General features: G+C 44.2%; 2 protein-coding genes across 4 annotated transcripts; both read right to left on the reverse strand.

Annotated features, from left to right (window-relative positions):
- Positions 1 to 797: 797 nt before the first annotated feature.
- On the reverse strand, positions 798 to 12,142 carry LOC311018423 (C-Jun-amino-terminal kinase-interacting protein 1-like). Its single transcript, XM_084017386.1, has 12 exons — positions 11,983 to 12,142; positions 7,822 to 7,897; positions 6,528 to 7,097; positions 4,672 to 5,226; positions 4,181 to 4,438; positions 3,194 to 3,269; positions 2,951 to 3,117; positions 2,762 to 2,865; positions 2,269 to 2,379; positions 1,963 to 2,033; positions 1,514 to 1,612; positions 798 to 1,016 (listed from the first exon to the last, which is right to left on the reverse strand). Exons 1-12 carry the CDS (start codon positions 12,052 to 12,054, stop codon positions 944 to 946), a joined length of 2,232 nt encoding a protein of 743 aa, XP_083873512.1. The 5' UTR covers positions 12,055 to 12,142; the 3' UTR covers positions 798 to 943.
- Positions 12,143 to 13,148: 1,006 nt separating this feature from the next.
- On the reverse strand, positions 13,149 to 25,026 carry cry2 (cryptochrome circadian regulator 2). Of its 3 annotated transcripts, XR_014597722.1 has the most exons (14): positions 24,732 to 25,026; positions 21,653 to 21,761; positions 20,878 to 21,020; positions 20,178 to 20,362; positions 19,944 to 20,032; positions 19,547 to 19,687; positions 19,242 to 19,367; positions 18,667 to 18,852; positions 18,439 to 18,590; positions 17,997 to 18,199; positions 17,755 to 17,835; positions 17,134 to 17,663; positions 15,967 to 16,554; positions 13,149 to 15,927 (listed from the first exon to the last, which is right to left on the reverse strand). XR_014597722.1 is itself a non-coding variant. In XM_084017388.1 (13 exons), exons 1-12 carry the CDS (start codon positions 24,887 to 24,889, stop codon positions 17,140 to 17,142), a joined length of 2,076 nt encoding a protein of 691 aa, XP_083873514.1. In that variant the 5' UTR covers positions 24,890 to 25,026; the 3' UTR covers positions 13,149 to 16,554; positions 17,134 to 17,139. The 3 variants fall into 3 exon arrangements, 2 of the variants coding, with proteins under 2 accessions (XP_083873514.1, XP_083873513.1); XM_084017388.1 differs by having other exon boundaries at positions 13,149 to 16,554; positions 17,134 to 17,642; XM_084017387.1 differs by having other exon boundaries at positions 13,149 to 16,554.
- Positions 25,027 to 25,116: the final 90 nt, after the last annotated feature.

Raw genomic sequence — 25,116 nt, forward strand, 5'->3', positions numbered from 1 at the left:
TCCAGGATTCCTCCCAATCAATGCAGGATCCCGGGACATTCGGAGATCTGGACGAAATTTTCCTGGTCACATGGCTGTGTTTAATTAAAGTGTCCACAATTAAAAAGGATCCAAATTAACTTTCTATTGTTTCTGTTGAGGGACAAGAAGAAATTGACAATTTGTGTCCCTGAACAGGCAACCAATAGATCGCATTTCGTGACTACTTCATGGACTGTTGTGTGACTGATCCATTATTATCCCAGCTGACACTGGGCGAAGGCCGGTTCACCTGGACAGGTAACCAAACCATCACAGGGCTGATATTCACATTCACACCTACAGAACCTTCAGAGTCATCACAAAACCCACACCTCTCACCAACCTGCATGTCATTGGACTGTGGGAGGAACCAGGAGGAACCCGGAGAACCCTGACGGAACTCACGCTGACACGGGGAGAACATGCAACCGCAACACAGAAGGAACCCAGACCCTAATTTGAACCCGGGACCCTCTTGTGAGGGGACAGTGCTAACTACTACACTCTGCGACTGAGCTGGAAATTCTGTCATTAAATCAACTCGCAGTCCTGAAGGCTGTTTATGTGGTTTTACATAAGTAATCTATAAAATACATATCAATATCAGATATTACAATTTGCATTTGTTCTCACGTGATCCCATCCTTCCATAGAGGTATTGATCACGTGATCCCATCCTTCCATAGAGGTATTGATAACGTGATCCCATCATTTCATAAAGGTATTGATCATGTGATCCCATCCTTTCATAGAGGTATTGATCACGTGCCTGAAGTAATGAGAAGCTCGCTGTATGCACTGGATGCAGGTTAGAAAATAAATCCACCATGCAGATTACTCTGACAAAGACAGTTTTCGGTGTAAGACCAGGCTTACATGCACATAGTGAGTATCAGTAGATAGTGTGAAGGGGGGACGTGTGTTATTCAATGAAGATGTCTTCGGTGGGACACGAGTAACCGATGTGCTCCTTGTAATACTGCTGGAAGGCCATCCTGCAGAACACCAGAGAGGAGGAGGAAACAGAATCACAGCACACATCTTTATAGTACAGATATTAAAACATCACCCTTTAAGAGCAACCTGTCAATCAGCAGGTAGCCCTGGCCCCAAAGTATCTCCTGCTTTCAGTTTTTTTTTACTCTAAATGGACCATAATTGACTAAAGGAACATCATGATGAATTGAAGAAGACTTGAAACTAGAGATTGAGACCGTAAACTCATGTTTAGAAGTAGGGTCATTTTCTTATAGACTTCTATACAATCAGGGAGGAGTCACCTAGACTCTGCTTAGACTCCTCCCTCTACTACCCCGCCCCCTCCATAAAAAAAAAGAATACAAATCCTTACTGTACTGATAGCAATAGACTGGAGAGAGAATGACAGTTTAAGAACCTTCAGCTTTGGCGTCACCCTTCAGAATCGGAGTTTGCCTCCTGAGTTAAAGTCATGAATGAAATACACAACAGAATAGCAGACAATATCTCTCACCTGACAGACTCAGCCAGAGGATGTAACGTCGTCTCTGACACCATCACGTGACAAGCAAATCGCTGTTGGTCCGGGTGTTTGGTGACGATACCAAAATACCTGCAGGACAATAATCATTATTCATCAGGAAATGTTTATTTACAAGTATTTGTTGAGGCCAACCAGAGTCCTGACCACGGAAGATGGTTAGAGGTTAGCGAGGTAACTTTGGGTTTAACTAATGTAATTATAGTCAGATCTATGGGGATCTATGGGGCAGTGGGGCAATTATTATTTTACATTCGCACAGTCAGTGATTGATCACCAGCTTCCTGTATTAAAATAATTTAAATGTTTTGCTTTTGTTGTTGGCATTCAGTAAAACAAAGGCATCCTGGGTACGTAGAACTGGCATTGTAGTCCAGGACCCTGATCAGGCAGGATTAGATCCTGCAAGTGGTCTCACTCACTTGCTGTGTTTTGGATGACAGCCACAGAATGAGATGTTCTTCAACTGGAAGAAATGGAAACAGCGGTCCCCCTGATAGACACACCCAAATGAACATTTCAATCATTAAGGTCCAACATTACCACCTGGATTATTGATTCAAACTGGCAGAGTCGACACTATTATCAACTCTTTGAGTAGCTTGTAGTTACTGCTGATTACCACTATAAAGCACATCATGATTCATCATAATTACCAGCAGCAGATAATTATGAATCAACCGGATCTGGATCAGTGTGATAATTCAGGTAGTAGGTAGTGTACGTACCCTGTGAGCAGAGTGACACTGGTCTTGGACGCTGATCTTCACACCCTTTACACTGACCTCCAGCACACAAGGTGACGGAGGCTGACCTGCAAACCGCCTGTTACAGGCCACCTGTCAACAAAAACAATCAGTCACTAAACACACCTGGGGCTGCGTTAATAAGTATATGCAGATGATACTGTGTTATACCAGTCTAAAGCGCATCCACACCAGGTGCAAGGCTACGGTATGCTAACATTGTAGCTGCTCCATCAACACTCCAAATAAGGTAATCCAGACATAAATATGGCAGAGACCTTGTTGCTTAGACCACAGACAGTCTCCGGTTTCTCCACATAGTCTTTCTGTCTCTCTCTGCTTCCTAATTGATAGTCTCTCGCTGCCTGTTCTATACAGTCTCTATGGCAACAGTGCACACTCCGCCCTGACGTCCTGCTACCTTGATTTGAATGTGAATATCTGCCCTGCTCCTGATCCAGGTGTACCATAATACCTTCTGCATCGCGGCACAAAGCATGTCGTTGCCTTTGTGGATGGGGACCTGGACTGAACCCAGGAATCGCACCAGGAACTGTTCTATCCAGCCATCTTTCTGGACTGCGAGAAGAAAGCAGAGCAAACTTACATGAGGAAATGTTGCTGGTGGTATTGTGTATTTACATTACGGTTTATTGCAGTGTACCTTGGTTCATGTCTTTGGCGACACTGGCAGCGTAGAAGGCAGGGAAGATGCCGGTGGCGCCGGTCCTCATGTTGTAGCCCTGACACCACAGGTCCTCAGACTGGTCCAGCATCAGTACTGGATCATCTGTCTCCAGGTACAGCTCATCTGCATGACGAGGGACAAACCTAAACAGAACAGACTTCGGTCTAATGTGTTGTGATTGTGTCACAGTTAGTTTGTGTGTGTTGGTAATGCTTTCACCTATAGACGGCTTTGTGGCTCTGCTGTCGCTCCACTCCATCCAGAACACAGGAGAACACACCAAATGAGCCAGCACCTAAACAATACAGCATCCATGTTATACTGAACCATACAGCATCCATGTTATACTGAACAATACAGCATCCATGTTATACTGAACCATACAGCATCCATGTTATACTGAACCATACAGCATCCATGTTATACTGAACCATACAGCATCCATGTTATACTGAACCATACAGCATCCATGTTATACTGAACAATACAGCATCCATGTTATACTAAACAATACAGCATCCATGTTGTACTGAACAATACAGCATCCATGTTATACTAAACAATACAGCATCCATGTTGTACTGCAAAATACAGCATCCATGTTATACTGCAAAATACAGCATCCATGTTATACTGAACAATACAGCATCCATGTTATACTGAACCATACAGCATCCATGTTATACTGAACAATACAGCATCCATGTTATACTGAACCATACAGCATCCATGTTATACTGAACAATACAGCATCGATGTTATACTGAACAATACAGCATCCATGTTATACTAAACAATACAGCATCCATGTTATACTAAACAATACAGCATCCATGTTATACTAAACAATACAGCATCCATGTTATACTAAACAATACAGCCTCCATGTTATACTGAACCATACAGCATCCATGTTATACTGAACAATACAGCATCCATGTTATACTAAACAATACAGCATCCATGTTATACTAAACAATACAGCATCCATGTTATACTAAACAATACAGCATCCATGTTATACTAAACAATACAGCATCCATGTTATACTAAACAATACAGCATCCAAGCAACCAACATCAAGTAACATGAGACAAAAATTTAGTGTGAACATAGCATTAGCTTCACTGCACCAGAACTCGCAGGAGCCTGATTTTTTTTTCTGAATTATTATTTATTAAACTAAAGGATGAAGAGTATACCAACCAGTGGTGCTGTAATAACTGCCGTTGTTGGGAAACAGGTTGAGGAACTTCTTACTCCTGGAAGCTCCGGCTCTTCCTCCATTAGACTCTTCTTCCTCGGACGTTGTGGTTGACGTTATCTTGGACTGCTTGCAAACTCTTGCTACAACTTCCCTCCTCCTCTTCATTTCCTCCTCCCTCTTCCTCTTCACATCCTCCTCCCTCCTCCTCTTCATCTCATCCTCCTCCTTTCTTCTGTTTTCCTGCTCTTTTCTTCTGTCTTGGAGCCAAAAACAAGAACAAGTTAAACTTCTAGTAAAATGTAGGATTGAATTCAACTCCATATCAAGTAATTTCCACATTTCCACAATAAATATTAAATGTAAACTAACAGACTGCCATAAAATGAACATGCTTCTCAATGAACCAATGAACTTGTATAGTTATTAATAGTTAGTGTAACATGAAACAGTTGACTGATCATGCTGAGATCTGCCATGTTAGTATCATTACCTTGCTTCCTTGCTTCCTCTCTCCTCTTCCTCTCCTCCTCGTATTCTGGGTCCTCCTCTTCATTGGCCGACTGGTAGACCGTCTCGGTGTCACTGTCATCGTTGTGCTCATAACCATGGAAACAGTCCTGCAGGCGGACCAGCTCCAGCTGGGCATGTTCATCCACCACCAGAGTGTATTTTACAGAGTCGTAGTTTAAACCTGCGCTAGCTGCACACCCTCCCTGAGGGACACACGTGTTGCCATCCACATCAATGTTATTGTCACTTTGTCCTCCCCCTGTATCCATCTCTGACTTGGTACAGTCCATCTCTGATGTTTCATTATCTGCCAGGCGAGGGGTCGGACCATTCTGGACTTTCAGGCCAGGAGTCGGGTCTCCCTCACCCTCTTCTTCGCTGATCACAGGGTTGGTTCGGTGTGATAGCGAGGGATGCAGGGGCCCTGGAGGGGGCCCCTCTGTGTCTGAGCTGAGGGACATTCTGTTGGACCCCCCCTCACTGCTGGACCGGGAGAGGACAGGAGGGTTGTCTTGGGTCCTGTCATGGTTTTGGCCTAAGAACACAAAATATACAATAATAGAATATAACGAGAAACTGCTTGCAAACATTTGGAAATAAATGAAATAAATAATAATAAATAAACTTACAAAACGAAAGTTAGGTTGAAGTACCAAAACCACCTAGTTAAGTTTCAGAAAAACATCATGGTTGGACTTAAATCGCTACTGTTAGCTTTAGGCAACAAAACCTCTTTGTTAGGTTTCGGAATATATAGAACCCAGAAAGGACGGCATTTGGTTTCCCAACCAGAGAAGGATCCAGATATTCTTTTAGGTTATTAAGGCTCACATGTGACAGCACTGCTACAGAACCGCCACTTTCTGACATCCGTTTGGCTCCGCCCATAAAATACGTATTCATGTTTACAAACACAAAACAGGTCTATAATTCCATTTTACTTTCCTACAAACAAACTCGTAACTGTAATTTGAAAATAAGGCTTAATTGAAGAGTAAATTGGTAATATTTTCATGAAAAAGGAAAACAGAATTTAATTGGTAATTTTATAATTAGTTCCAGTGAGTTGCTATCGTTGTCCCTTCACACTCTTGTGATCTCATGTATTTGTGCTTTAGAGAGTAAAATTATGTAACGTCTGGTCATGTGGCTTAACAACCATCTAATCCAACGTTATTTGCGCCTCTCGTGAGCCTCTTGCGGCTCGCCAAGCCTCAATTTGTGGCTTGCATCAATGGTAAAATAATAGTAGAGCCCTATGAGTGTAATTAACGGGCACACCGCGTCTCTGCTCTGTCTGTTTCACCGAGGGGCGGGGCTGAGACACGCACACACACGTCATGTCGAAGAAAGTTATTTCCTCTGAGTTTTGTCAACATAACAATGACTCGACCCACAAGAATCCGTGTGATGAGCAGCTACAAACAGAATCGCACATCAGAAACGTTCAGAAATTAACTTATTAACAACTGAAAGTGAAACTTAAATAGTTTAACAAGGAATTAGAATTAGAACTACTAGAATGTTTCTAAATAATAGCTGGATGCATTACATATACTGTATGTTAAGTGGGATGATAAATAAATAAGAAGATGCTTAGTTGGAGATGGCTTTTGGTATTCTGCAGTTGAGGTTGCTCTCATGTGGACTTTGTTTTGTAAATGTGGCTCTACTTGTGAAAGTCTAATCTAACGTAATCTAATCTGATCTAATCTAGAAAATGTTTTAGTCAACTGGTCATATTAAAAGTATATCATCAAACATACAATTCAGCACTTCTAGATGAATATGAAGGTGGTCTCCTTGGACCACCATCCCCCTGAAGTGGTTCCTTACCTCCGTCCTGGGCCTGGTCCTGGTTTCGTGGTGCTACAGGGGTGCGTGGGACCACCATGGCTGTCAGATAGACTTCCTGGTTCGCCACTATGTGATTTACCTTGACGCCCCCCCCTCTGTTGACCCCTTTAGCACCTACTTTTCCTTTCCCATCAACCCCTCTGCTCTTCAGTCCATTAGCTTCTCTCTGCCTCTGAAGTCCAGTGTGGTCCTCCTTGTGGCCCCTGGACTCCTCACACAGTCGTCCTCCTCTTCGCTCTTCCTTCGCCGCTGTCCCTCCATCCCGTCCTCTGACGTCCCCCAGGCTCCTCCCCCTCATGGCGTTGGCTCCTCTTCCTGCTCTCCTCTGACTCCTGGGTGAGCTGGAGGACAGTGTGTGCGTGGCCCCGGACGCCGGCCGCTCTCGGAGGCGAGCGTGAGTCTCTGCGGCGGTGGCGGCGACCTGACTGGCGGCTCGGCTCCTCGCTCCATTGGCTGTGGGGGGTTTGAGGGGTTTGGGGGCTGGGTGGCGTGTGCTGTGTCGAACTTTGTCCTCTGCTTTTGATTGGACATCCGGTGGTGTAAGACCCCCTGAACAAAGGGATCAGATTATTTGTTAGGCAATCAGATTATCTAAGTAGCCAGATTATCCTGGATCAATAAAAGCACAGAAGAAAAACACGTTCAAATAACTTCACAACATTTCATCATTGCACTTCTATTCACTATTGTATCATCATGGAGATCACTATAATGCTGCTGCTGGTAAATTAAAGCTTAAATAATAGAGATGGATGGATGGATAGATGGATGAATAGATGGATGGATGGATGGATGGATGGATGAATAGATGGATGGATGGATGGATGGATGGATGGATGGATGAATGGATGGATGGATGGATAGATGGATGGATGAATAGATGGATGGATGGATGGATGGATGGATGGATGGATGGATGGATGGATGGATGGATGGATGGATAGATAGATGGATGGATGAATAGATGGATGGATGGATGGATGGATGGATGGATGGATGGATGGATGGATAGATGGATGGATGAATAGATGGATGGATGGATGGATGGATGGATGGATGGATGGATGGATGGATGGATAGATAGATAGATAGATAGATAGATAGATAGATAGATAGATAGATAGATAGATAGATAGATAGATAGATAGATAGATAGATAGATAGATAGATAGATGGATGAATAGATGGATGAATAGATGGATGAATAGATGGATGGATGAATAGATGGATGAATAGATGGATGGATGAATGGATGGATGGATGAGTCTCTGACCTGTAATATGAGGAGATGAGGAGCGAGACTCCTTCCAGCTCTCCTTCTTCCCGAAAGAGTTGTTGTTGATGGAATCCTGGAGAGAAACATGATTGGGTTAGTACACACTCACACACGCACACACGCACACAAACACACACACACAAACACACACACACACACACACAGCTGAGAGGATCCGTTTGTTCGTCCCAGAGTCTCTCTCTCTTTTCCAGGAACAGGAAGGAGCGTCGACCAGGAAATATGTGACGTTCAATCTCAACGTCATCAAAACACACAGAACGCTGACTCACTCACAGACATCCCATCATGCATCTGCTTACACTCTTGCACACCCTAATTCTGTTACTATGGTTACTGTGTGTGTGTGTGTGTGTGTGTGTGAGAGAGAGAGACTCTACTATCCCTGATGACAGACACAATTGTATTATTAAAAACAGTCTCGATGCCCAGAAATATCTGTAAGTTTCCCTGAAAAGCTATTTCTCTCTTGATTTATAATCTCAGTAAACATTGTAAACATGAGTTTATCTCAATCTCTAGTTTCAAGTCTAGCATGATGTTCATTTTGTCAATTATGGTCCATTTAGAGTCAAACAGACCAGAAAGCAGGGGATGCTTTTGGGGCGGGGCTACCTGCTGATTGACAGGTCACTACCACGCTTCCAAATGCAGTTAGCTACTAAGATGACTTTAACACTTGGCTGTAAAGTTGACCTGGAATTATGAAGCTAACTTTGTTAGCAGCTTCACACCAGAATCCAGATGGATCCAGATCCAGTAAGGTTGCTGCTCGGAGTGCTGCTCTGCTGCTTGTGTTCACCAGATCCACCCGTCGCTCCTCCACAGTCCATATTGCCAAAACAAAATAAGGAATTCTTATTGGCTAAGAAATCTACAGAGGAATTCAGTTTTTGGTATGAACTTGACAACCAGCCATGTCCAGAAACCGGACTCCAAGTTTAAAATGATGCTGACAGACATAACGGATCGATGTATCTGCAGCCATTCAGCTAGCAGATACAGAGCTGCTCATTTATTATCAGATTACTGGTTTCAGAGTGGTTCCCTTGCTGGACCTCAAACTTGTACAAAGATTACTAAATATTAGTAGTGTAACGATTCATGCGAGTCATCGATGAATCGATTGTCAGTCCTACCGATTCAACTAAATCCATCTGCTAAAATAAATAAATAGAATGAATTGCTTTAGCTTCACCAATAATCGATATAAATGCGTTAAATCTTATGAATTGAAAACTGTTCAAATGAACTGAGCGATGTTTAATTACATTTTTGTATTCAGCATAAAATATTATGCAGGACTACTATTTTCATAGAATAAATATGTTTAATAAGTAATTCTGTTGTCTGTTTATTTTTTCACCTTTCAGAAGAATACAGATAGTCTCACTCGCATTATTGCATGTTTATTTCATGGATATAGAATTTGGGTTAAAAGTTACTGAATCGAATCGTGGTTTACAGAATCGAATCGAATCGTTCCAAAAAACAAAAAAAATCAATTGTCCTTGAATAAAATTGCCAACTTCCTAAACGTTAATCGAATCGAAGTGAAGCCAAAGATTCACACCCTAATATGGACAGTAGTTAGATGTTGAATGAGTACAGAAATGTAAATCTACTGATCTGTGTATTGACAATTTTCCTTTTTTTAGCTTTTAAATGAATGGCTTTCAATGTGAAGCATCATTGTTGCAGCATGTTAGATTTCTGTCAGTCAGGATGATGTCATGCTCCATAAAAGAAAGTTAGGTTGAGGCAACAAAACCACTTCATTGGTTCAGGATCACTTTGGGACACTACATGTTCCTGTACACGGAACCAATTGGTTCCTCCTCCTCCTCCTCCTCCTCCTTTATAAACTCCATGGAGTTCACTCAGACACCCTGTCTGAGTGATGAACGGATGAGTTCTGTGTTTCAGATTTCTGCTCCGTTGCTAAAATGAGTTGCATAAACAGCTGCTGTATCACATACAGAATGCTGATGGTCTATATCACATGTGTCTGTTATTACACATCTGAGAGCAGACCCCAGAAACCTCCCAGGACCAGACCCAGTAACCATGGCGATGTAGCACTCCAAGATCGATGGTCAGGTATGAGGAGCTGGACCAGGCCATGATATGATCCACACCTGGCAAAAGAACATAGCTGCACTGCGAGAACGCACGAATGAACAGCTGCTGATGGAGGGGATCCAGCCGGGGGGGGGGGGGGGGGGGGGTGGTGGTTCATCCAGAGGGGTTAACCCAAAGCCAGACAGTCCTGATCATGAAGGACCCCCAGAAGGTGTCAAGTCAAACTACTGGATGCGAGGAATGAGCTTCACATCAACTGACAGATCAACATCAACAGGATCTACAACACTGACATCCGGATGTCATTCGGGCTGGATCAGTGTGGTCGGATGTAATCCAAGAGAGTCAAGATGATCACAACTGAAGGGGATCAATTACCAGAAGAGGCTAGAAAAGGCTGGTCTGAAGGACAGAACAAAGGTTCTAATTATGGCAGCACAAGAACAGGAGCTGAGTACAAGGTTACTAGATAGAGGCTGGGGTCTACCACACCAGACAGGACCCCAGGTACAGGCCGGGGTCTACCACACCAGACAGGACCCCAGGTACAGGCCGGGGTCTACCACACCAGACAAGACCCCAGGTACAGGCCGGGGTCTACCACACCAGACAGGACCCCAGGTACAGGCCAGGGTCTACCACACCAGACAGGACCCTAGGTGCGACCGGAGTCTACCACACCAGACAGGACCCCAGGTACAGGCCAGGGTCTACCACACCAGACAGGACCCCAGGTACAGGCCAGGGTCTACCACAGCAGACAGGACCCCAGGCACAGGCCAGGGTCTACCACACCAGACAGGACCCAAGGTACAGGCCGGGGTCTACCACACCAGACAGGACCCTAGGTGCGACCGGAGTCTACCACACCAGACAGGACCCCAGGTACAGGCCAGGGTCTACCACACCAGACAGGACCCTAGGTGCGATCGGAGTCTACCACACCAGACAGGACCCCAGGTACAGGCCAGGGTCTACCACACCAGACAGGACCCCAGGCACAGGCCGGGGTCTACCACACCAGACAGGACCCCAGGCACAGGCCAGGGACTACCACACCAGACAGGACCCCGGGTACCGGCCGGGGTCTACCACAAAAGACAGGACCAGGGGTGCTAGCTAGCTTGCTAACTTCGCTACATTCCATTATTAATGTAACGTTTTCTCAGCTGATGTGTTTTATCAGCAACTCAATCACAGATAGAACACTCTTTCTTTAAGTGAAGATCATGAAGGACAAGAGAAAACAAATATGTATAAATTAAAATAAACATCAAGGTTGCATGTATCTGATCTTTCTGATAATTCCTGGAGGCTTGATTGTTCTCTTCTTCACGACGATCATGAGCTCAACAGCTATTTCTATTCACTAATGCCACATCATTTACGAGTTTATCCCGATAATGGAACATTCTCTACGATCAAATTATTGCAAGGGTTTTTTATTGTGATCCGTGATAAAATCCTATATGGTCTCATAACTACATTCTGGTACCGAACCCCTGGAATGTTCGCTTAGCATTGGATCTCTGGTGAGGCGACATGGACTTTGGAAGGAACACAGCTCCTCTGATCTGGACTTAGCAAACAGGATGCAACTCATTTAAAGGGCCACACACACACAAACACACAGGTGCTGAGTGATGCTGGACTCACGACACATCACTGAACGCCGCCTCAGGAAGTAGGGCGAGCTGCTGTCAGCTACATTCACCGTTAAAGAGGTAGTCCGGCTTTACTCTGCTCCATGAGTCGCTTAGAAACAGATTCCACAAGATGGCAGAACAGCTCGGAGGCTCTGGTTTCAACCATCGGGGTCAAACCCCACAACACCAACTACATCCTGTAAATGTGTCCTTGAGCAAGTCATTGAATCCTGACTCAGCTACATGACGCGGATGGATTTATGAATATTTGGGTATTTGCTGAGAATATTGCCACCAACAACACATACGGCATCCACGTCTCATTCTGAGGATAGGATCCTCCCAGTAAAAACACACACACACACACACACACACACACACACACACACACACACACACAGAGCCTCCCTACCTGAGTGCCGGCTTGTGGCAGCTGGGGGAACAGAGCCAGGGTGGTGGGTCTTTTGGGTCGATACTTGTCCATGACAGCACAGGTTTGATCCCCGACAGGCGACAGCTTCCTCCCTCCTCCTCCTCCTCGGTTATTCAGCCTCCTCCTCCTCTTCCTCCTTGTTTATTCAGCCAGCGTCGGCGCTCCTCAGCTCGGACTAGGCCTCCCCACCCTCCTCTACCTCCCTCTCTCTTCCCCTTCTTCCACCACGGTCTCCTCAGCATCGATCAGCCTCTGGACACGCCCCCTCCAGTCTCTCCTGCATGATCATTGGCTGGCCACAGTGTCACATCATCATCATCACCAGCAGCATCATCATCATTGCATCTTGCAAGCAGGAACAGAGAGGAGAGGAAGGAGAAGAGACAGAGAGGGGGGGGGGGGGGGGGGGAGTCAACCAATCAGAGCAAGGCATGACATCATCAGCTCATCTGCCTGTGATGTTTTCTGAGTTACTGCTAATAAACACGTGTGTGTGTCTGTTGTGTTTGTGTGACTCGGTCGGGTTAATGATGGAGGAAACGTCAGTGTTACGTACCTTCCTCTGTTTCCCTGAACGCCACATCAGCATCTTCATCAGTAAACATGGAGGTGGAGTCTCTCCTACCAGCTGCCATTTATTGATTTATTTACAGTTCAATTAAACCGTATTATCAATCAAACGGTTTAACTTGTGAAACAACAATATCATGTTATATAATGTTTTTTTACTTTTTAAATATTGAGATTATTACTATTATACTATTATACTATTATTATTACTCTCTTTCTAATGAACATTTCTATTTTAGTTCACTAATATTTTAATAAATGTATACATCAGGTCTTGGGCTTGTAGGTGCGTTGGCTCCGATAACAATAATTCATAACAACTAATAATATTGATTAGAACTGGTTTTCGGCTACGATCTGGTGTTTGGGTTCATGAACAGAAATGCGGTTTAAAACGTGTTGCCTTTGATTTAAGGATGTTTCAGGTTAAATATCTAATAAATTAAATAATAAATAGTTTATCAAATCAAAGTGAGTGTGGTTGAGGTTCACACATTTATGAATGCATTACTGCATGATATATAAATGTGTCATAGCACAAAGAGAAAAAACAAACTAATTTCATTCACAATTCCTTCAGCAATTTTAATGAAAATAAACTCTTTTTGTACAATACAAAACAAATAAATATCCACTTTTTGAGACGCTTTGTTGTCGGCTGGAATGTCAGAACACAAGCGTCACGTGTTCAGGGAAACTCCTCAGTTCCCATTTTAATGAGGTCTGTCTCCTGGCTCAGTCTGGTCCTCCTCCCCGAGGGGACGGGTTACGGGATGGGACGGGGAACAGGGGGGGACATGGGACGGGGACTGGGGTCACAAAGTCCATTTAAATGTCAAATAAATGGGGTTGATAGAAAGAAGATGTGTGTTTCCATTCATATTTATATTATTACAATGCTACTAGTTCTGCTTTTATTATTATTGTTGTTTATTCTGTTCACTATTGAACTTGTCCATCCTGGTGGAGGATGATGGAGGACCCACCCAGAGGCCTGTACTACAAAGCGAGTTCAACATACCCATACCATTTCCTTTCTGTTATCTGGCTTCACTAACCCTAACAAAGGCAATAAAGATAAGCGGTCACACAACGCTGGTTATCAACTCGGTAAGTCAGTTCCAATCCAGCTATGAGCGTGTGCACATAAAAGAGAGGGGGTTTGCAGCATTTGACCAATCGCAAACATGGATCAGTCTACAGGCAGCAGAGCGGCATAATTCACGTACGAGGAGCAAACCATAATCTTACAGAAATACAAAGAAGTAAAACATAATACAGGCATTCTTATGGCGTGGTGTATGATAATATCAGCCTCATTCTTTCAGCTACAATCCCAGCAGTGTAAAACTTACTTGTGAGCAAATAAAAAATAAATATAAAAACATAATTCAAAGTGGTATATAGGCTTACTGTGATAACTTAGCCAGCACCTCTGCCAGAGCGCGTGCCACCTGATGAATTGCATTGCAGACCATGTTTTTGCTCAGGTTGTCTGCATCTCCCCCAGCATACATAAATGTACCCGTGGCAAAGTAATGCAGTGCAATGCATACAGTCTGTGGCAATCTAAGCGCTCGACTCTGATTTGTCGCCCGGTAACATACGGCTTGAGGAGCTGACACAGATAAGTCATCTGATGAGAATCTGTATCTCTCATTTAAAACACCGCCAGGTAAAGACGAAGAGTTCTGCCGGTCTCTGAACACTCTAGCTCTCCTAAGAGACCCTCTCATGATCTGCGCACCAAGCTCCACGGCACTTCCAACAGAGCTGATTGGTCAGAAGGCAGTGCTTTTATACACTCTTATCTGGAACATAACCTGCTCTGGAGCAGGTTAGCTCTGCAGCATCAGTTACCATGGCGATGTACCCCAGTAAGAAGTGAACGACCATCATAGGACTGAAAACCTACGAAAAAAGTTACCTCGCTAACCCCGAATCCTGCTTCGTAGTACAGGCCTCATGTGAAGGATCCACCCTGGTAGAGGATTCAACTAAAACAATTTGGTGCCATCAAGAGGGAACAGGACATGGAACTGATACAGTAAACAAGTTGATCGACAGGATTAATCTGCAACATTGTGGTTCGAGCTTAGAACTGAATATGTTCTTCTCCATAAATGTTTATATTTGTAATGTATTTAATCTTAAATTGCTACCTGAACTTGCAACTAAGTGCAGCAATGTCTTCTGCCCTCTAGTGGAGACGTTTGTGAACCCCCGGAGTCAGACCACCAAGCAGACAGGTTCTGGTTTTAAATATTAGATCCATACAAACTGCTGAATCTATAAACAGGGATAAGAAGCCGACATCTCTACATTCATCTTCTGTTTCATTTAAATATAGATGAAACAGAAGTTATCATTCAGATTGTAAAAATGTTATTTGCTTCCTTCAATACTCGTCACAAGACATTTACATATGTAGAGTTCTTTAGTGTTTCTTTAGGGTTGAGAACAGGTCTTTATCTAGACCAACGGAGCCAAGTGAGGAGAGAAAACTTTGTTGCTCAGCTTACTAAGACGGAGCGCCCCCCAGAGGTGGAGGACTAACATGGACACCACAGGACGGTAACACACACTGAAGGTAAACCAATCTGACCCTCCAGCAACCAGGACCCACAACGGACCTTGCTCAGACCGTCAGGCCAGGACCCACAATGGACCTGGCTCAGAGTGCCTGGCCAGTACCCACGACGGACCTGGCTCTGACCTCATAAATCACAATTCTGTAAATTAATTTGGTGGACAGGATGATACGGGCACAGTGGATTTTTGCAAAACAAACAACAAGGTCTAGGTGCACGTAGAGGCGCGTTTTTTTTCTAAAACCGGATGATTTATGTTGTTCTATCGGAGCATAGGTGTCAGTTTCAGTGAATATGATCAAATATATGTTGCCGACTGCTACTTTAACTGGATTTGTGTCAGACCTGGTTCAGACTAGACCACATCCGCTAACTATGTCCTGACAGGAAGTCTGACAAGTAGTAATGACATCACACAGGTTGTGAAAGACGAGCAGCCGAGATTGGTCGGTCCAATCATGCCTCTCTGTTTATGACTATGAACAGCTGGAGTCTGAACCAGGCGGCGCTGCTCGTCTCACTGCCACCTCCTGACTGGTTCAGGGTTGATTTTACCACTACTTCCTGTTTGGTTTAACGTATTATTGCTGTGTTTCAGGAGTGGCAGTAAGAGCACTGAAGTCGACCAATCAGATGCTCCGATTGTTGAGTTGCTAACCTATGGAACACCAATTCATATTCAAATGTCCAGAATACAGGAACATTGAACCCCGCTAGGGAGCCACCTGTCTGTCTGACTGTCTCTATCTCTCTCTCTGTCTGTCTGTCTGTCTTTCTCTCTCTCTCTCTGACATCATGTGACATTTAGTTTTATCCTTAATGTAATTTCCTTTCATTCATCTGCGTCTTATGCTTGTTCAGAACTTTTGTCATAAATCTGCTTTCCAAATAAAGTTTGACTTGAATAATTTATGACCTCTTCAGTTTAACGTGAGTTTTGAATTATTCCTGTCTGACTTGTGTCTCTTTAAAAATGTTCTGGCCGGAATAAATGGGAGTAAAATGTTTTTGTTCTACTTCCATTTGTGTTTTATGGAGGCAAATATATAAAAATAAATATACACGGCTCAAACAAATGAAGGGAACACTTCAGTCACAGTTCAGATTGTAATGAACAAATTATTACAGATGAATGTCTTTACTGATGTTTGTTGATGGAAACAAGTTGAACTGAGATGATGAAGTGTTCCTGTTTGAGCTGCGTAAATATTTATATACACACGAGTGTGTGTGTATATATATATATATATATATATATATATACACACACACATACACAGTATATACACACATACATACATACATACATATATATGATACATATCCACAACACCGGTGTGTGTCCGAGTTATAGATACTTCTGATGTTTGATTGTTCTTTTGATCTCCGTCTGAAAGAGAAACAGAGAGAAAACAACTTGTAAAAACATCAAGATCAAAACTCTCCGTCACATTTCAATTCTCTCAGACGGATCACAGCCGGCCCTCCTGGTCTACGTGGCCTGGGTCCTCTGGAGACCGGACCGAGTGGTCCCTGAATGAGACGATCTGGTATACACAGGGTTTCCTTCTTGTGCGTCACTTTTGCCAAGACCGTTACTTAGCAACCAGATCAGATATCCCATTTTTTTTTTCTCATTTCACATCATGATGGATTTAAGGCTGCATGTTCATGAAAAACAATCATCACAGGAAAGCAATGAATGCTGGGATACGTCGGGCTGAAGGGTCCAAGAGTGGAAGTTTAATATCGTATCCACCATAACTGATACATCTGCTAATATTGGCAGTTTAAATCTGTCGACTTTATAACAAAGTTGAACGCCACACATACATACATCTTACAGGTTATTTCGTGCAATGCACTGCATGTTGCTGGCAGCTGAAGCTTTAATATTTATATTAGCAGTTCTATCTGAACATCACATTCATGCTCAATGTCCATGAAGACAATAAGATGGTTCTTATACCTGCTGTTACTGCTTATGTGCTGCTGTCTCTTCAGGACTCTCTTCCTCCATCATCTCCTCTTCCTCTTCATCGTCCTCCTCCATCGTCCTCTCCCTTCCCCCGTCCTCCCTCTCCACCCCCCCAGTGGCGGGGGGGCCGCTGTGTTGCACTCGCTGTCTCTGGCTGTGCCGCACCTTGCGGGTCAGGCCTTTTCTCCTCGGACCCAGGACTGGGTGGGTCGTGGTCATGGGGAACAGAGACATGGTGGGACATAAGGGGGGGGGGGAGGGTTTGGACTTGGACGAGCTGGTCTGGGTCTGGGTGGGGGCTGGGGGAGGCAGATGGCTGGTAGAGGTGGAGGTTATGGCTGCAGTGGGCAGCGAGTGTGAGCCGGAGAAGGCTCGGGGGGTCTGGAACGGCTCACAGTTTGCTCTCCCCTCCAGGTCTGGATGAGGGGCGTAGGTGGACGAATCAGGATCTGTGGAGCAACTGGCGGCTTCCCCGTCGGTCGGACCTTTGGGGGGAGAGTCTGGGAAGATATGAGGAGAGTCTGAGAAGACGTGACATCATAGTTAGACCACGTTAGTACAGTTCGACTGTATACGTGATACTTAATACTTAATAATGTTTGTTCTTCCTACCGGGACCACTGCTGGTCTGGGACTCATCGGTCATCGGTGGCTCCGCCTCCTCTTGGATCGTAGGTACTGATGCTAGAAGACCTGACGCACACAGAAAAAATGATCATCACTCCCATTAAGTCTAAATATGTATGTATATATATATAATATATATATAGACTTAATAGTGTGTGTGTATATATGTATATGTATATATATATATGGTTTGATAGTGGTGGTCTCTGTTGGACTCATGGACTTACTGAGTCCTCTGTAATGGGAGAGCTGCTGGTAGACCTGCTTCATCCTCTCGATGTTGAGTCGGCTGCCCTCGGCGTGGTTGATCATGGGTTTGGGATAGTCCACCCCGACCACACAGCTGGCGGCCTTCTGTACTGACTCGGGGGCGTTCCAGGGCTCGTAGATGTAGCGGCTAGGGAAGTCCTTCAGGACCGGGATGTAGCGCCTGCAGGAAGGAAAACAATATATATTAATATATGTGCATATATATATATATATATATATATATATATATATATATATATACGCAGCGTCTCAATGTGAGGCAGCCACAAACCGAAGCAGTGAGGAGTCAGAAATTATAATAACATTTAAAACTGCTGACTTTTAAATAATTTTTTCTTATCCTTATTCCTGTTTATAGTCATTGACTGAATGCTGCAGGAGGACCAGTATGAAGTCTACCTGATGTAGTCTCCTGATGGGTCGGTTCTCCTCCCGAAGCCAACAGGACAGTAGCAGTGGAAGAACTGCTGGAAGAAGGCGCTACAGGAGAGCCACATCCAGCTGCCAGCGTTGACACTCCAGTCTGCATCCAGCAGCAGCTCCTCAAACACCTGGACCAAAGAAACCAGGTTCAGAGACAGCGGGCCTGTGTTGGAGACCAGGACAGTAAAACCCTGACGGTCCCACCTTCATGCCGCTCTCCCAGCTGATCCACAGGTCCCCCCTGGTGAGGAAACAGGCCACGGCATGGCGGGCCAGGTGGTGGATCCAGCCCTCCTGCCTCAGCTGGGTCATGATGGCGTCAATCCAGGGGAACCCAGTCCGACCCTCAGCCCACTTAGCCAGGGCCTCTGGGTTCTGGTCCCATGGGATCTGCCAAACAACATACGACATAGGAGAGAGATTCACCAAACACTCAACCAACCGATTATTGTTTTATATTTATTCATTATAATTGTTCTGTTTCGCCTCTCGCTATAAAACTGTAAATGTTCCGCTCTGTTTTCTTCCGTCAATGTTTACTGACAAAATACATGAAGAGAGAAGTAGGGTAATTTTTTCATAGACTTCTATACAATCAGAGAGGAGTCGCCCCCTGATGGCCAGAAGACAGAATGACAGTTTAAGGCACTTTAGCTTTGGCTTAACTTTGGAGGTTACTGCCTGGACCCCTCCCCCCTGGATAAATCCCCTTTAGTGAGCCCATTGAGCCCTTTAGATAATATTGTCTCCTATCAAATGCTGCAAAAGGTGACGCCCACCTGGACACAGATGGGGTTTCCCTCCATGCGGTCGAAGTTGGGGTTGTTGGTGGCGGCCGTGTAGAAGAACTCCCTCCACAACAGCTGGCCGAACAGGGACAGGGGAGGACTGCATCGCTTCCGGAGCTGCCAGAGATGAGACAGGAAGAGACAAGAGTTTCTTCTGTGGTCGAACACAACGATCACATCAAATTCCCCATTGTAACTGTAGACCGCTGCAATGTTCATGAGACCACAGACTAGACTGAAACAAGAGACCAGACTGAGACCAGAGGCCAGTGATGAGCCTCTGATTGGGGGGGTACCTTCATGTAGAGCTCTCGGAGGTTGTAGTACAGGACCCGACAGGATAGGCAGCCGAAGCGCAGGTAGGGGCTGAGGCCGGTGGAACTGGCGTACAGGGAGCAGGTGTTCACCCGAGGGTGCTCAAAGTTGGCCACCCACACCTGCACACAAGGACACACACACACACACCAGGGCACACAGGTGATCATCTGAGGAGAAACTATGATGTCTCTTGTTCACAACAAATGCAAAGCTTTTTTTTTTGTGAGACCCAATTCTGTATAAAGTTAATGCAGATGGTTTACTTTATATAGAAATAAACCAACAAAGTCAAACAGAACCAATGAACAGGGTCAAAGGTCACAACTCCAGCGTTGGAGAGTCACATGACAGGATGCAGTCCAGAACAAAACAAACCTTCTTGTCCAGATGTTTGTTGAGTCGGTCCAAGGCCTCGGACTCTCCTCCCTGCCACACGGCCGGAGGCAAACCGGCTGTCCTGAAGCCTGGAGGTCAGAGCGAGTGGTCAAAGGTCAAGAGGAAACAAAAGCACTAAATTTTAGTGTAACTATTACAGTGAGAAATTGTAAAAGTAATTGATAAATCTGATCTTGTCTATGTAGCTGTAACACTGTAGTAAAACAGCCGTACCTAGTTCCTCCAGTGAAGGGATACTGTACAGCTGGTCATGATTGCCACATATTCTAGTGCGACATTTGTCCATCTGCTGCTGCGTGATGGTGGGCAGAGGTCTCCGGGGCAACTCCAGTCTGCTCACTATGGTCTGGAACCGCTTGAAGGTCAGAGGAGGACTGTTGTTGTTGGCCTCGATGATTCTGAGAGTAGAGCAGACATACGTATAAAAAATAAGTTGGTAGAAAGACCTGCAGGGACCAGGATGATAACATGTTTGTTATAATAATAAATAATAATGACCAACAACCCAAATCCAGCAGAACCCTACTGTGTCTGAACTGTGACAGGAAACGCCACAGAACTGAACTTGTCTCTGTGCTCTGTCTCTGTGCGCACACACACACACACGGAATGTGTGTCCGTTAGAGCTGTCAATGTTCCTTTGTAATACTATTCGAATTTCATTCCATATTTTTTGTTAATATTTGCATTATATTGAATATTTAATGCCCAAAATCAGCCTTTTATTAATATTAACTAGACTACACAGGTTTATACGTTGTCAATGGCATTATCGACAATGTGGTTGTTTTACTTCCTGTCCACTAGAGGGCCAACAGGTGACATTTTTCTAGATAAGTAATAATTAAGAAAGTCATTTTTTTGTTTAATTTCATTTAATCTATTATTTGCATTGTGCTTGTTTTAAACTAACCTGCCCAGGTTATAGAGAGTGTGTGCATTTCTGACGACCGTCTCCACTCCAAACTCCTGGGCCATCTTGATGATGGCTCCATCCCTCTCCTTCCCATAAGGCTCGGGGTCATACTCAAAGGTCAACCTGGTCACCTGCCACTCCTGCAGTGAGGGGGGGGGGGGGGAGAGAGAGAGAGAGAGAGAGAGAGAGAGAGAGAGAGAGAGAGAGAGAGAGAGAGAGAGAGAGAGAGAGAGAATTTCAGTGTCTCCAAGTTAATCAACAAGAGTTGCAATGAAAATTGTACAGAAAACGATGTGATTATATATTAAGTCAAAGTAACGACGCAAATAGATGTGAATGTGCACCGGGCAGCACGATAAATGAGAATGATTCGTCTCCACTGTGTCCAGTGTGTCCAGTGTGTCCAGTGTGAGTGATGCGACGTGAAAATGCACTGCGCATTTCATTTGAACATTAGAACTGTACTGCAGATGTTTCATTCTTTCTACGTTAACATTCCTGACTAACAATACCATAATACAACCACAATACAACCACAATAAAAGCAGGGTTACATTCTTTACTCAAACAGACAGACAGGCAGGCAGATAAACAGGCGTCGGTTTCACACAGAAATAACATTTAAATTCAACGCTTAAAAAGATCATAAAAAAGACTTTGGTGTTTTATTTGTAGCTCTTTTCTTGATATTTCACTTGCAGTAATTGTGTAAGTGATGATGTAATGTGGTATGTTTGTGGTGAATGTTTTGGTCCTAAGCAGGAACACACACCTTAAAGAGCCTCGGGAAAACATCCGTCGGCTGCCCTCTGACTACAAACAATCTGGAGTTGAGCTTCTTCAGACTGTGGTCCAGGTCTTCCAGGGCCTCCAGCAGGAACCTGCACACACACGCACACACGCGCACACACACGCACACACACACACACACACACACACACACACACACACACACACACACACACACACACACACACACACACACACACACACACACACACACACACACACACACACACACACACACACACACACACACAGAGAGAGAGAGAGAGAGAGAGAGAGAAAAGGTTCTGTCATCTGCAACAGCACATTACTCCCATGTGATGCCACAACTAAAACTAAAAAAATATTTGTTTTGCCCTTAAATTCCAGGTGCTTTGTAATCGGATGATGCTTTAGCTTGGCTGGCTTCATAGCTTTGTTCGCTAGCACCTGAAGAGAATGATGCATTTTGGTCACCCGTCACTGTTTTTTTTTTTTTTAAATCACAAACTTCTGTTTTCTCTGCCATTCGATATTTGGAGATCTGGATCCATGTGGATTCTGGTGTGAAGCGGTTACCAATGTTAGCTTCACAATTCAAGGTCAACTTTACAGCTAAAGGCCATCGCTCACTAGGCTTGATTTTTCCTGCAATTCATTTGCACATTTATATTATTTTTCTAACCTGTATCCAGTTCCATCCATGCAAATTTTTACATCAGCAATTAAATTTTGCTGAGCGATATTTAGGGCTGGGAAATATGAAAAAAAAAAATCCAGATATCATATCAGTCGATATCCATATATATCTCGATATAAATCCCCCTTTTTCTTAATTCATTTCTGTCAAGCTTAAAGATTCCTTTTTTTCTCCTAAGTGAGATGTGAAGATATGACAAGGTAGTTTTCGTTTAAATATGATTTATTTTCTCTCTGAAGTTGAACGTCACACAAACACAGTAGAACAGAGGTCTTAAAGGAGTCATCACCTGGTTTTATACGTATCCAGCCCCCCTTGGATCGCTTTGGATCAATTCGTAAAACTTATTAGAAAAAAAAAAAAAAAATTTAATCAAACATTGAGCTTGTTCTGACCCTTTTTCGTACCGCGATTTTATCACGCGAGATTACGCGCGAGGTTTTGACTGGTCCGGATGTGCATTGTATAATATGTAATGAGGCGCGCGTTGATTCGCCGCAGGAAGGACAGAGCCGGGGGGGCTTGCCTGCATGCAGACTCCAAAACATAATGGCGGCGCTTCGGCGATTTCAGGTAGCGGACGGGGCGGGGTTGGGTGGTGAAAGAGGGGTGGGCTTATGCAAGTAGCCGCCACGGTGACGTCACCGAAGGCGCAGAATCAAAATCTCGTGCTTTAGGAATGCACACCCTTGTGTGCTATTCCTGTTCGGAAAAAGAGCAGAAGCGAAAAAACGGCGCCACTTTCAAACTCCAGCCTTTCAGGCAAGTTTCAACTGAGGTCAAACACAGATATGCATGTTTTAACAAGAGAAATTGCGATTTCCAGGTGATGACTCCTTTAAATGTTTTCCAGGCTGAGGACTCCTATTGGCTGATAGTGACACGGTGGAGGTACTTATTAAACCGGTCAATAATATTGTGTAGTGCAGCATAGTGCCATGAACAAAATTACTTTGATATGATGTATGTACACAATGTTATGCCATTAAAATCATAATTGTTGACCGATATATATTTACAGAACATATTTTAATTTGGCATTTCTACGTCCCAAACATTTAACATTTAACAGATTTATATTTTGTTATATAGGTTGTATTTATGTTAATGTGTAATTTTGGACATATTTTAATTTTTGGAAGGAAAAGGGTTTCGGATGAAATCATTTTGGGGACCTCCTGCAGTAACTGCGGACCCCTTATTGAAGATTTCTGCTGTAGAACATAATACAGCTGACTTTTAATTCAGTAAAATGACTATATACTCAAAACCTAAATATAACTAATGGCTAATTGAGCTAATGGCCGTGTTGATGGCGTACCTAGCTAAATGAACTAGCTAGCAATCAGAGGGGGCGTGGCCAAGCCTCTTATAGAGTGCCGAAGCGGAAGCAGGAAGTAACGGCGCCATGGGTCCTTTCGGAGCGAAAAAAATGAATGGTGTTCAATGGACGGAAAATAATTATTATCTGATCCCCCGGTCGTTATGCCTTGGATTACACAAATGTTGTTTATAGGCTTAAATTATAATTTTCCATGTCAAGAGTTTGACCGTTTATTGTGCAATTCTTCAGTTAAAATTCATTGAGAAAACACAATGATAAAGACTACATGTTGTGTCGCGTATGTGACGTCACGTCATCGCCCTTTCCCCATCGGCGAAGTTGAGGCTCTCCACATGACCCGACTTATAGTGGTTCTCCCCCCTTTCGATACTTTTATTCTGCCCTTGGAAAAAAGCGGTGAAGTGGAGCAGAGAAACAGCCATCTCGGCGGACTTCGGACTCGGCGGGTGGTGACGTATATCATTCGCGACGAGAACAGCGAGGAGCTGTAGTTCACAAAGCGGCTCACACAAAACCTAACTTTATCAAAACTCTTCGCGCTTAATTGTCGTCTTCTTTGCGTGAAAAATTTTCTTTAAATATCACAAAGAACATATGTGAAATCCATGGCACAATTCAAACGGGACCAGAAAATAATTTGTATCTACCCATTGAATCGCATTGATATTTTTTTGCTTTTGAGGACCCATGTCCCGGAAATGGAGGGGCGGGACTTCACCACTCTATTGGCTTCACTTTTCAGACCCGGACGTTGCCGCCGACGTAACATAAACACATGAACACCAACTCTCGCGAACACGTACACAAAATTACACACAAGATGGATGCTTTGGAACAAAACAGTCGACAGACTCGAGTAAACATGTAGATATGAACGCTGCCCCGTGTTTAGCTAGCGCTAGCTAACGCTGGCTTACTCGGGTCGAGGCCCAAACCTGAACAATGCGTTGTACATTTATGAGGCAGTGATTAACAGAAATTGCGTCCTGATGAGAGTAAACGTGTACTGGGACGTAAACGAGATGAGGTGAAAACACAAACCTCCATCGGTTGATTCCCACGTTGGCGGCGCCAGCGAACCACGGGTCGAGGATATAAACACAGCGCACCGTGTCCGCTCCGTTCAGGGCCTCCTGCAGAACCGGATTATCGTGTAGCCGCAGACCTTTACGAAACCAGTGCACCGAGTTCACCACCATGACTGCTCCTTATTCCATTACTACGGAAGAATCCGGAAGGTTCGGTCGAAACGAAGCCAGGAACGCGCCGATTTACAGATAAACAGCATTAGTTGAGTCCCGAGAAACTTCCTCCGCTGTCAAACGTAAAACAACACTGAGTGGGCGGCACCAGCATCCCGCCGAGCGTGACTGGCTATCCGTCATTATCCCAGGAACGCTATCTGTTCGCTGATTGGTCAGGTAGG

The sequence above is a fragment of the Eutrigla gurnardus genome (assembly GCF_963514095.1).
Source record: "Eutrigla gurnardus genome assembly, chromosome: 9".
Classification (NCBI taxonomy): Eukaryota; Metazoa; Chordata; class Actinopteri; order Perciformes; family Triglidae; genus Eutrigla; species Eutrigla gurnardus.